A 13,706-nucleotide genomic window follows, 5' to 3' on the forward strand; every position below is an offset into this window, starting at 1 on the left:
ACAAGTGTGCCTAACTGTTTTATTATGGAATTATGGCAAGTCTAATTTAGAGTCATGCTGTACTAGTGTGCCTAACTATTTTATTATTGAATTATCTCAGGTCTAATTTAGAGTCATGCTGTACAAGTGTGCCTAACTATTTTATTATCAAATTATGGCAAGTCTAATTTAGAGTCATGCTGTACAGGTGTGCCTAACTATTTTTAATAATTGCTTTCACCATATTTGGTTTTAAATGTCTCACTTATGTTACCATGGTTAGATGTAGGTTTCACTTCCAGCATTGATGGTAACATTAACCATGTCAGAAAGTTCTGTGTTAAAGTTTTTGCATGAAAGATGGGGAGGGGCTATACTTAAGCACATGGATACAAGTGAGACACCTGGTTTTGCAGAACTCTTTTGCACTTTTAAGATTGATTGGGATACAAGTGAGACACCTGGTTTTGCAGAACTCTTTTGCACACTTTATGATTGATTGGGATACAAGTGAGACACCTGGTTTTGCAGAACTCTTTTGCACTTTAAGATTGATTGGGATACAAGTGAGACACCTGGTTTTGCAGAACTCTTTTGCACACTTTAAGATTGATTGGGATACAAGTGAGACACCTGGTTTTGCAGAACTCTTTTGCAGATTTTAAGATTGATTGGGATACAAGTGAGATGTCTGGTTTTGCAGAACTCTTTTGCACATTTTATGATTGATTGGGATACAAGTGAGACATCTAGTTTTGCAGAACTCTTTTGCACATTTTATGATTGATTAGGATACAAGTGAGACACCTGGTTTTGCAGAACTCTTTTGCACATTTTATGATTGACTGGGATACAAGTGAGACACCTGGTTTTGCAGAACTCTTTTGCACATTTTAAGATTGATTGATTGACTGATTGATTGTTTGTTTGATTGATTGATTGCATTGCATTCCATACTGTTCATTAATTAGCTGAATACATTACACTGAAAAAGGTCCCTGATATTGTACAGTGCAAAGGAGACTTTATACATGTCTTTAGGCAGGAAAATTGTATTTTATACTGAGCTTTTAAAGCTATACTGACCTGTTCTTGAAATAATTATGTTAGCTTTGAATACACCGATTTGAAATTTTTGAGAAAGGAATTTAATTTTTAAACACTGTTATTATATACTTCCATCTGTAATCACTATTATAGGTCTTCTTTTAATAGTAAATCTAAAAGAATTTGTATTAAATGCTAGCCACATTAGAGAGGTGTCCATTCTAAAGAGGTACTTTTTAACACAAACTCAGCAGTGCCAAGGAATTCTGACTGTCAGACACAGGTTCCTGCTGGTCAGGGGAGGGGTGCCACTGAAAAAATAGACACTGTATTGAATGTGTACTGTAATGAATAATATGAAAGATCTTTGGTAAATAGGACATTAGGTCTGAATCATGCCGTTTATTGAAGTAATAAAGCAGAATTTCAATCTTATTTATTCTTTTTTTGCTTTTGAAGTTGCTGTGAAAATTAAATTCTCACAATTGTTCAGTGCTCAGTTGTTGTTGTTGTTGTAGGGTTTAACGCCATTTTTCAGCACACGATAGACTTTACATGTTGGTCAGTATTAATGGTGGAGGAAGAACCCGGGAACAACTGGCAAAGAACCACCGACCCACGAGAAGCTACTGGCATGCTTTCTCACATACCCACATTGGCCAAATCCGAGACTCGAACCCACGCAGACAGAGGTAAGATGGCAGTGATCCGTAATGGCCATTTTTCAGTACAAGATAGGCTATACATGGTGGCCAGTATCATTGGTGGAGGAAGAACCCGGGAAATCCCTGGAAAGAACCACCGACCCACGAGAAGCTACTGGCAAGCTTTCTCACATACCCACATTGGCCAAACCTGAGACTCGAACCCATGCAGGCAGAGGTGAGATGGCAGTGATCCATAAAGGTGAGCAGTTTAGCTACTCAGCCACTCGGGGCCCCGTTCTGTGCTCAGTAAAGTATTGATTATTTTAAGTCATCAGGATATGGTAAATTATTGGATAATAAGCCAATACAGTCATGGTAGTATAATAACCCCTTGGGCTTCAATACATTGGTGTGTATAATTGAAAAGTATGCATAGTCTATTTTTCTGTTTTTAAAGAAATGAATGAAATAGTTTGCTGGCATTAGTTTCCAATTTTAGAAATGTCCGTCTTTCCCTTTAGTAATGTTTATAATGTTTGTTAGCTTGATAATGAAAATATACAAGTCTTGTGTTTCTTTTTATTTCCAGGCGAAACAACTTTAAGCCAGCAAAGTTGTGAAGTTAGAGAAATAATGCAAAACTTTGTATGCCAGGTAAGAGATATCCTTAGCTATACTTTTATTTTTAGTAATAAAGGTTCAGTTCTGCATAATTTTATATTTGTACAGGTCTTTTAAAAAAAAGTCACATTTACTTTGGGTTTATTATGCTTGTTGTGAGTAATTCTTTTTTGCATGCCCTCACAACGAATTTGGCAGGGCATATAGCGTTAGCCCTATCGATTTATCCTGTACATTATATGTAATTATTCACATGTGTATGTCCCAAATTCTTTCATATTTATCTGCTGTCACATTGTACCATCATTATTTTAGAGTTATGTTTTGTTTATTTTGTTTATTTTTGCTAATGTTCTTTAACATATTCTTACACATCTGTACATTGTGCTAGAGTTATTGATTCTTTTAACAACTCTCAAAACTTATTCAAATTGACAGGTTGTTGGGCACTGGAGTAATATAGACACATTATATACATGTATGTGTTTGAATATTGTCCAAACACATTTGTTGTTGTTGCCCAATATCATTATCCATCCTCCTGATTCACCCATATAGTGTTAGATTTATATCACAGGAATTCAGTGGAGTTGCCTGCAAAAAAGATGCTTTCATTATTGTTCTAGTGGTTTTTACTTTTTTCTTGAATACATTACCCAGTTGCATTTACATTATACTTGCATTGCTTCCCAAATCATGCTCTTCTTGAAATGCTAAAATTTGTTCCAGTCCATAAACTTTACCATATAAATTATACTATATATAAATACCACTCCAGTGGCCTAAGTGGTCAGAACATCTGCCTCAGATGCAGGTCACAGGTTTGAACCCTAGCAGAGTCATACCAAAGATTTATAAAAATGGTACTAACATCTGCCTCGCAAGGTGATCAACATTAAGAGGTTAGTGTTGAGACTGGTCGGCCTGGCATCAGGATAATGTGACTGGGTGGGATATGGTGCTACATATCTCTGGCATGATGCCTCAGTGCTAGACATCACTATAAACTGCCACACTGCAGAAATCATAGTGGTATGATTGAAAAATTGTTAAATCTGTTAAAAATCCAAATCTCACACACCCTTTATGTAAAAAAGATGCCATAGTTACCTCCCTTACTCTGTTAGGTGTCTATGTGTATATTTAATGTTCATCTGTTTATATTTTTACTCTGTACAGGTAACATCTTATTTGTATCCTCCTGAAATCAGAGATATCTCAGGAAATATTAGACATTGAGTTATTAAATTGGTATTGTTTTATTAATCTCTCTTCACTTGTCTTTCACAGATGGCTTGATTTGGGAGATATCAGAAATTACTAATATCAATGTGTTTGGTTAAATATTCTCAGAGTAACATAATTTACAATAAATTTTTTCTTCCTTTATTAGTTTTGTCAGCATTTAACTCCATAAAAAAGTCTATTTATTTTAAGAAGCCATAATTCTTCAGACAAAAAATTGAAAATAGAGAATACATAGAGATTCAGTAGCCTATTTAATAACCTCCACAGAGGAGTCCTTTAAATCAGTATATTTAATAACCTCAACAGAGGAGTCCTTTAAATCAGTATATTTAATAACTTCAGCAGAGGAGTCCTTTAAATCAGTATATTAAATAACCTCCACAGAGGAGTTTTAAATCAGTATATTTAATAACCTTCACAGAGGAGTTTTAAATCAGTCTATTTAATAACCTCCACAGAGGAGTCCTTTACAACATATGTTTAGTAACTGCCACTGAGGAGTCCTTTGATGCAGTATGTTTAATAACCTCCACAGAGCAGCCCTTTAAAACATATGTTTAATAACAACCACTGAAGAGTCCTTAAAAGCAGTTTGTTTCATAATCTCTACAGAGGAATCCTTGAAATTTGTATGTTTAATAACCGCCACTGAGGAGTCCTTTAAAGCAGTATGTTTAATAACCTCCACAGAAGAGTCCTTTAAAACATGTTTAATAACTGCCACTGATGACCCCTTTAATGCTGTATGTTTCATAACCTCTACTGAGGAGTCCTTTAAAGCAGTGTGTTGGACTTCTTTAAAGTAGTATATTAAATAACATCCACTGAGGTGTCCTGTTTCATAACCAAAACCAAGGAGTCGATTAAAGCAGTATATTTAACCCCATCAGATTAGTCCTTTAAAGCAGTATGCTTAGTAATGTTCTGCTGTGATTCAGTTCACAGAATGCCCATTGTACCTGTTACATCTGGAAAATGCTGATGAGGCAGGGGGATACGTGATTCCACCCAGACCTGGTTTGTTGGCATTTCTACAAAGAAGACACCACCTTAACCTCCAAAGCAAAGTAAGTATTACAACATATAAATAAATTACAGTTATATATTACTTTTATTCATGTTCCAGTTTGAATAATTGTATTTATGTATATGGATAAAAGATTGTAATTTTTTTTCTTCAGAATGGTAATTTTACAGAAATTTGTGGATGATTACATTTTTTGTACAATTTTCTGATTTTTTACAACTTATTTTACATTTGTTTCTTGTGATTTCTTTGTCCTGAAATTGAATAGATTTTATATATTTGAATAATTGTATAATTTATTTCTTCTTAAAATTCTTCAGGAAGGAATTGCTTAATGAGTGTAATAAAAACAACATCTGGCTAGGTCAGGTCTATAAATAAGTCATTTTTGCAGTTTGTTTGATATCATCAGAAGATATGTTTATTTACTCCAAAAAAGGAAAACATTAAAAAGCTGTAATTTAAAAAACTTTTTTTTATTTTATCACCTGTCAGAATCTTTTAGCTCTGTTGGTCATTGACCAGAAACCTTATGGGATGAGATTGTTGTCCGTCATTTATCATCCATCATCCATCTATTAGCACTAATTTAAAATCACCACCCCTCCAGATGTATTTGGAGGATTGCAATAAAACTTTCCACACACATTCATCTCAAGGTCTAGTTGACCTTTTGTTGTTGTTGTTGGATTTAATGCCATTTTTCAGCACACGATAGGCTATGCATGGCGGCCAGTATTAATGATGGAGGAAAAACCCGAGAAAACCCTGGGAAGAACCACCAACCCACGAGAAGCTACTGGCAAGCTTTCTCACCTACCCACATTGGCTGAATCCTAGACTCGAACCCACGCAGACAGAGGTGAGATGGCAGTGATCCGTAACGGAGAGCGCTTTAGACCACTCAGCCACTCGGGGCCCCTCTAGTTGACCTAAATGAGAATGATGCTGTATATGTATGTTTGTGTTCCATTATTTGAATTATGCCCTCTATTTCTCAGTATTCATATTTGCATTAAACATTGGATTTAAGCAAAACTTTATTTCCAAGTAGAAAAATGTTTGAGTTATTTTGGCCATATTACTCTAAAAGAGAATAATAGAAACTATATGTGACAAATTTTAACTGAGTAACCAGATTATATTATTTGTTTACCAGCATAATGGATATCAAAACTAGGCTTAGCTACTGATGGCTTGATGAATATATTTCACTACAACACGATACTAGAATTAATCTGGCTAAGGTGAGAGGGCATCTAAAAAAGTATGGTCAGTCAGTGTACCGAAAAACAATCACAGGGTGAAGTCATTTTTGCTTTTCTAACAGAAGAAGGCAAAGTTTACATTTTTTAGGCAACATAGTTGCCCACTTTGCTGGCAGCATGTCCATTTCAGTGGCCATCTTTAAAATCTTGTTGTCACTACTCTGGAATTGATATTCACATCAATATGAAATTTTCATAAAAGACTTCTGATGTCTCGTTAGTCCAAATTAAAAATGGTACCAGTTTGGTTTCTGATATGAATGTCCTGTCAGCCATCTTGAATTTTTTTTTGTAATTATTCCTCTTGAACAGAAAGTTATATCAACACTGGGTTTTCACCAAAAATATTACTTACGATGCCTGGTTAGTACTAAATGAAAATGATGCCTATCTGATATTCAATATGGTCACCATGACAACCATCTTGAAAATATTGTTATTGTTATTCCAAAATGGAAATCATATCGACTTCAGATTTTCAGCAGAAGACTAATTATATGTTATCTAGTTGGTCCCGAATGAAAATGGTGCTGAACTGACCTCAAATTCACTGACTTTGGCAGCTGTTTTCAAAATCTTTTGGTTGCAACTTCTGCTGAATGGAGAGCCATATTGACATGGGGTATTCACCAGAAGACGATTTTTGGTGTCTGCTTGGTCTGAACAATAATGAAGCCAATCTAACATCCAATATGACCACAGTAATAAAATGATGCCAGTCTGATATTCAGTAATGTCACCATGGCAACCATCTTGAAAAATTAATACTGTTATTATTGCTTCTCTGGAATTGATGGTCATATCAACAGAAGTTATTTACCAAATGTCTTCTTACAATATTTAGTTGGTCTAAATGAAATCGGTGCCCTGCTGACATACAGTATGGCTGCCACAATGAACACTGAAAATTTTGTCACTAATTCTCCGAATGGATTTTAATATTGGCATGTAGTTTTCACTGAAAGTCTTTTCGTGGTGTCTGGTTTGTTCTGAATGAAAATGATGGTGATCGTACATCCAGTTTGGCTGTCACGGTAGCTAATTTGAAATTTGTATCACTCAAAAATATGAGAGGGTTTCAGAAGTTAACAAGAAAAATATGATCTCATGTTAATTCCTTGGAAATTATTTTTGGACAGTAGATCATCAGTCCCTTTGAGGGACTCATGTTCCCCTCAGCCAGGCCATAAAATAATAAGTTTTTGTTATGCCTCCATGTTATAATTAGGGGGCTTGTAGTATTCCCCACATCCATCTGTCCTGTCTTGTCATATCCTGTTCTGTCCCATCATGCCCTTTTGTGTCCCATCTCATCCTGTCCAGTCCCATTGCAAATTTGCTTTCCATTCAGTAACTTTTGAAGGACTTATTGGATTGAAGTGAAATTAGTACAAGACTTTACATCATAAGCCTATGGCCAAGATCAATTTTCAACCTTTCCAGACAAAATTTATGGAGTTAATGTCCCATGTTTGCTTCAGACATGTTTTTTCTCCATTTTAAAGCAGAATTCCACTTTTCTCCTGACATGAATCAGATGTTTCTTGATATAGTCCGTTTTTTTATATCATCTCTGATCTGGTTTTTAAAAAACGGTCTGTCCACTCCCATTCTGCAGCGACCCATGTAAATTATTTATTCCATATATTAGTCTCCAAATGACTCTTGTAAAGAGTATTCTGATTGGTCAAATGTTTAAATTCATCCAACGAATCTTTGTGTAATGGAAATTGATGGCAATGGAAAGAAGAAGCATGCTTGCAAAACATGGCATCCCAAGTTGTTGAGAGGGACATGAAACGAAAAGTTTAGATAAAGCTTTAAAAAACGTATATAAATGGTAATGGCTGGAGTGAAAAGTTGACAGAAATTTAGTTGGTCAGTTTATAAGAAAACTGAATGCTAGAGGACTGGCATTTTGTGACCTCTGCTCTAAGGTAATCACAATTGGAAGAGTTTGGATCAATACCTACAAAAGAAGCTGCACAGGGAAAAACTGAAGCTCAGAAGGCATCTGGAAAAAGTACATTTAATTACTATAAGAAGAAAGATTTCTTGCATGAGAGAACAGATGTATCCCTCTGTCAGAATATGCACACTGCATGTTGCCAATACAAGCACCAGCTTGAAAGGAAAAAGGCTCTCATTGAGAAGGAAAAGAAACAATCACACATTGAGCCAAAAAGTCAGTGGTGACAAAAAGGAAGGCTAAAGAAATCTTTGCCAAAACTGCCAAAAGAGCTTGTCTGTCATATCAACAGGTGTGTCCATTGGGGAAAAGGACAACTGAATGTATGGGATTATTTGTATATAATTGATGTACTTGGGTGTTTATTTTACAAATTTGTTTTGAAAAGAGAGAAGTATAATATATTTGCTGCAAAAATTCAGAAATTATTGTGACTTAATTACGATGTGAACACTGACACGGACATGAAAAGCTTCAGCATCAATAGTATTGGAGAACAAATTCTTGCGACTATAAATATTGTGAAATTATTGAAGTCAAGGTTTGGTAAGTTTATTAGTTTTTCAAATGATTTTTTGGTTGATTTTATGATCATAAGTTGCACCAGGAGCAGTTTTTTATGAGTGTAAAATGCGTTTTTGGCCCCTGGATTAGGAGCACTGCCCCTCAGTAACCTGTTGGGGGAGGACCCCCAAAACCCCCTTAAAATTTTTTCAGTTTTTTTTTTATGGAAGACCAAAATTATGTCTGGAAAGAACTTGGTCTTTCGATTTTGTTTCTGCCCATGAACAGTTGAAGAACTTCACTAACTGAATTGAAATTTAGTATCTGGTTTTACATAAAGGAGAGCTAGGTCAAGTTCAGTTTTCACCCTCTTTTGACATAGTAATGGACCCTGTTTGAATGAGTTGAAACTTCAACTTTTAGTTTTCAATCAGTAACTTTTGCCATCACTGGAGTTTGTTAGGAATAATCAGCAGAACAAACAACATAGATGTTGATTTTCCAGTGCATTCTGCAATGGCTTATTAGAGTATGTTGTTTACATTTGCTTCAGAAAGTGCTGAAGTTTAGAAAATAAATGTTACACTTAAAATTATCAGCAAAATGTTAATTGCTGTGTAATAAAAAGGATATGAAAAATTACAGCACAATGTATTTTACCAGTTTTACCTGTGCTGGTAACCACACTTTTGGCTTCTAATTATTAAAGTTTTAGGTTGCCTTCATTCAGCGACTGGTTTAGATATTGTATTACCTATCTTATATTCCTGTCCCATTTTCCAGAGCTCAATTTACCTGTACCATACCACAAGTCACCAGCACATGGCTGAGGGAGCTGGTCTTCAGAGTATTAAGGTCAGTTCCACCTTTAATATATCTTTACATCAATATATGGGTCAGAAACCCATTCCAGTAGGTGGAATTATTTGGTTTTCTGATAAATTGTTCTTATTTCTATGTAAAATTCTCAATCTGTGTAATTTCCAAATTATTAGAAATAAAGGTCAGAAAATTGGGGAAGTAAATGATATAATGTATTTTACGTATGCAGTGTGTGACAGCCCCCCCCCCCCCAACAAAGTATTTTTGGTACAGGATTATATTTATCACTGAACTAGATGAAACTGTATGGGAAGTACCAAGTCCTTCACCTCTTTGTCATTTTTTACTGTAAGATTAATAATCACTGAACTTGAAATGCTTTTTTACGGTGGTCAAGAGATCTTTATAGGGTCCATTGGCAAGTTGGATCTTGTTATGGATCTCTTTGTTGGTTACATGGTCAATGTATGAGATGCCCAAGGTCTTGTGGTAGCTTCTTATTTCAAAGTTTGTATCCTTTGTAGATCTGATGTGAGCATCCATGTTACACAAGCATACAGAAAGATGGTTATGACAGTCAAGTGCATCAGCCTTATTTTGGAGCCAAGAGCAATGTTGGTATTTTTCCATATTGGTCTCAACCTTGTTATTGCTGCTGTTGTCTGGGCAATCCTGCAAAATAGTTCTGGTTTGGAACCCTCATCGTTGGTAATTGATCCCAAACTTGAAGCTTGAGACTCTTTCCAGCTTCTGTCCACTGACCCTTATTTCTGCACTGATGCCATTGGTGTTGTTTGTCATCAGTTTTTTTGTTGTTGTTCTAATCTCCATACTGTATGCTGTGGAGGTTGTGTTGAGGTGCTCAACCAAGTCAGCCAGCTTTTTTTCATCTCCTGCTAAGCTATCAATATCAACTGCAAAGCAAAGGTTGGTGATTGCTCTTCCTCCGATGCTGACAGTGTCCTTTTGTCATGCAAGGCATCCTCCATGATCCTTTCCAGAAAAATGTTGAAAAGTGTAGGTGACAGTATACATCCCTGTCTGACTCCAACTGTTGTTCAAAACCAATCTCCTTTGCTGCCATTGATGAGAACAGCACTGTTGACTTTGTCATAGTGGTGCTTAACAACCTGCACCAGGTTTGAGCTGTTGTTGTACTTCCTCATAGCTGCCCATAAGGCCACATGCCATACCCTATCGGAGGCCTTTTTTGAATTCTATAAACACTTGGTATAGATTTGCTGATGCTGAAGGTATTTCTATTTGTATTTTTTAATTTTTTTAAAGGGGTAAAATTTACACCTTGATAAATACTAAACAATGATTATTTGATAAGTTATAATTCCAATTTTCCCCTTTCTGTCATAAAATAATTGGATTCATTAGCATAGTTTCCTCTCTATTTGCATCTTATCATGGCACCTGAATATAAGGCCCCAACTTCACTAATCAAAGGTTGTCAATTCACTTTATCTTTGATGTGGAACAAAGTGTATCAATCAGTCTTTGCTAGCTAAGATTGTATAGCCTAAAAAGAATCACAGCACAAAATGCTGATGAGGGTTACAGTGATATTTGATTGAGCAATGTTTAACATTCATTGTGCTCACTCTGTACACAATTTTATATTTTAAAAAAAAATGATTTAGTCCATTAATACTGAGACACATCTTATGACCATTACTTTGAATTTCAACTTTGAATTTCATCTAAATTGAAACACATTCTCCAAGCAAAAATGCATTAATTTAGGTAGGTAGAATTACTCATAAAGCCTCCCACATGCTTTGTTTGGCTACGGAGGTGACTGTTTGAACTTCTAATTAGAGATTTTGTTTTGGGTTGCAAATTTTTATCTGAAGTGCACAGGTGAGGTAGGGGTGGGCATTGTTGTTATTATTATGGAGATAATTAAAAAAATTCAGAAATCTTGACCTGAAGTACACTGGAAAAAAAGTTTGAGTCCCATAATAGTCCCCATAATTTAAATGTATTTTAAAAAAATCAGAACAGTGTCATGTGACAGGTTTCAATCAATCAGTCAGAGTTGTTGATTTTTTTTAAGGGTGATTGCTTTTGTAATGTTGGAATATTTAACCTTTTAAAAATATATTTTTAGAGACACAAGGATCCAAGCAATCCAAAATGACTAAAACATTAACAGGATGATGTATATTTTATTGCACTCCTCATGTCTATCCCGAAGTAAGGATCATTATATTAGAAAATTATGGAAAAATGTACCCAACACTAATCTCCCATAAAATAATAGCTGAATGGATATTGACATATTCATCAAATTTGCACAGGTTGTAGATCATTGATGGGTTATCAAATGCATGGAGAAAATTTTGTGGTATTAAGTGAATTTTTTTCTTCAGCACAAGCTAGTGAGATTAGATCATTTTCTGCAACATAAAGTCCGCATGCCTAGTTTGCAGAGGATCATGTCACTTATAGTATTATTCTTTTCATTGACTTTATCGTTGTCTTTCACAAGACTTTTATTCCAGTTATAAAGTTATATAAAACTCTTTATTTTCATTATTTAAGTAAAGAGACAGAAGTCACAGCCTTGTCATTTTATTTCCAATCTCTCCTAGAGTTCATAGCTCTGTCATACACTTAGTTAATGTCACTGACATCATAATGGAGTGACCACCTTATTTCCTAGAGTTCATAGCTCTATCATACACTAAGGTAATGTCACTGACATCATAATGGAGTGATCACCTTATTTCCTAGAGTTCATAGCTCTATCATACACTTAGGTAATGTCACTGACATCATAATGGAGTGATCACCTTATTTCCTAGCGTTCATAGCTCTATCATACACTTACGTAATGTCACTGACATCATAATGGAGTGATCACCATATTTCCTAGAGTTCATAGCTCTATCATACACTTAGGTAATGTCACTGACATCATAATGGAGTGATCACCTTATTTCCTAGAGTTTATAGCTCTATCATACACTTAGGTAATGTCACTGACATCATAATGGAGTGATCACCTCTCCTAGAGTTCATAGCTCTATCATACACTTAGGTAATGTCACTGACATCATAATGGAGTGATCACCTCTCCTAGAGTTCATAGCTCTATCATACACTTAGGTAATTTCACTGATTTCATAATGGAGTGATCACCTTATTTCCAAGAGTTCATAGCTCTATCATACACTTAGGTAATGTCACTGACATCATAATGGAGTGATCACCTCATTTCAAGATGCACAGTAAGCATTCATTTTACAAAGTTGGACTACCTCAGTACAATGGACTAGGACTACCTCAGTACAATGGACTAGGACTACCTAAGTACAATGGACTAGGTGGGATAAATTTACGATATGTACCTTATTAAAGATGGAAAATTTTCCAGCATCTAACAGTTTTCTTCTCTTTGACCCAACAACAAGGTGTGGCAGGCCTCAGTCAATATTTTTATACACTTAAATTACAATTTGTACTGACCTCTAATAATGAGAAGTAATGTCAGCTGTGAAAGTTGAATAAATTTAACAATATATTTAGACAGATTGAGTTTTATTCCTGCCAGAAGTGAAAATTAAAAACATAAGTCTTTATGGTAAGTTTTATTTCTTCATAAATTGTACAGATTAGATTTGGTACCATGAACCTAATGTCTATAATTAGGAAATGAAAATAATATAGATTCAAGTCACACCTTTTATTTATTTGTCATTTGTTGGTTTCGGGCCTTATCCATGTCAGACTTTTGGCCAGCAATACCTGTTGACATAAATTGTGGCAACCTACCTAAGGTAAACAACAGGTGTAGCACCTGACTTGTAGCCAGTGGGCCACAAGTTCATGACTTAGATCAAATGAGTACCTTTGAGCAAGATACCTTACATCAGCTCACTTTGTTAGGTTTGTTGACTATTGTAAAGTTACTGAGAGCTGAAGATTTTTTAAAACTTTTTTTAAATTGAAAAGCCATGTTTCAGTGATATATCACACTTATAAATGTACCCTGCTTATATGGGGGAGACAATTCTTCATAGCAAGTACAGTGTGACCCCGCTATAGCGCGCTTTGTTTTAAAGTGAATTCAGATATAACATGGTTGTAGCATGGCTCCCGAAATTTCACATAGTTACATGTATTTTTCTCGTGCACAAAAAAATATTCTTAAAAAGTACGAAAAAACCGCAAAAAGTTTGTTGTCATTTTGGGGAAGAGATCGAGTATGAATAATACAAGACGATCATGGCTTGGCTCCTGAAATTGTATATGTATTTTTCTTGTACCCGAAAAAGTTTTTTTTCTTCTTAAAAGTAAGAAGAAGAAAAAACGCAAGAAAGATTATTCAGGGATCGCGTAGGTCTTTGCCAATGTCGCAAACTTGGATTGTTTTCCCTTATTGGCTGCAAAACATACCATGTGGTTTTTTTTATTTATTGACGACATTGTTGGCTGTTTAAACTTTATATACAACCATTGGTTTGGAGTGCAGAAATTCAGAGGCCCCATGAAAGGAAGCCGCAAACTGGATATAAAATGCACTGAAATTTATCTATTGTTACATAAACAAATTCTTTGTC

General features: G+C 35.2%; 1 protein-coding gene and 1 long non-coding RNA gene across 7 annotated transcripts in view; one reads left to right on the forward strand and one right to left on the reverse strand.

The window, feature by feature from the left end:
* LOC149795056 (uncharacterized) overlaps positions 1-13,706 on the reverse strand; it is a 131,157-nt gene that overhangs the window by 56,409 nt on the left and 61,042 nt on the right. The window lies entirely within an intron of this gene.
* Positions 1-13,706, forward strand: part of LOC149795057 (uncharacterized) — a 58,496-nt gene that overhangs the window by 19,935 nt on the left and 24,855 nt on the right. For all 6 annotated transcript variants that reach the window (XM_089964746.1, XM_089964747.1, XM_089964751.1 and 3 more), the window contains 3 exons: positions 2,263-2,327; positions 4,481-4,609; positions 9,094-9,165. In XM_089964746.1, coding sequence (XP_089820872.1) covers positions 2,263-2,327; positions 4,481-4,609; positions 9,094-9,165 — 266 coding nt within the window. The remainder of the gene's footprint in view (positions 1-2,262; positions 2,328-4,480; positions 4,610-9,093; positions 9,166-13,706) is intronic.

This window comes from Sinohyriopsis cumingii, chromosome 7 (genome assembly GCF_028554795.1).
Source record: "Sinohyriopsis cumingii isolate HCF-2022 chromosome 7, ASM2855479v2, whole genome shotgun sequence".
Classification (NCBI taxonomy): Eukaryota; Metazoa; Mollusca; class Bivalvia; order Unionida; family Unionidae; genus Sinohyriopsis; species Sinohyriopsis cumingii.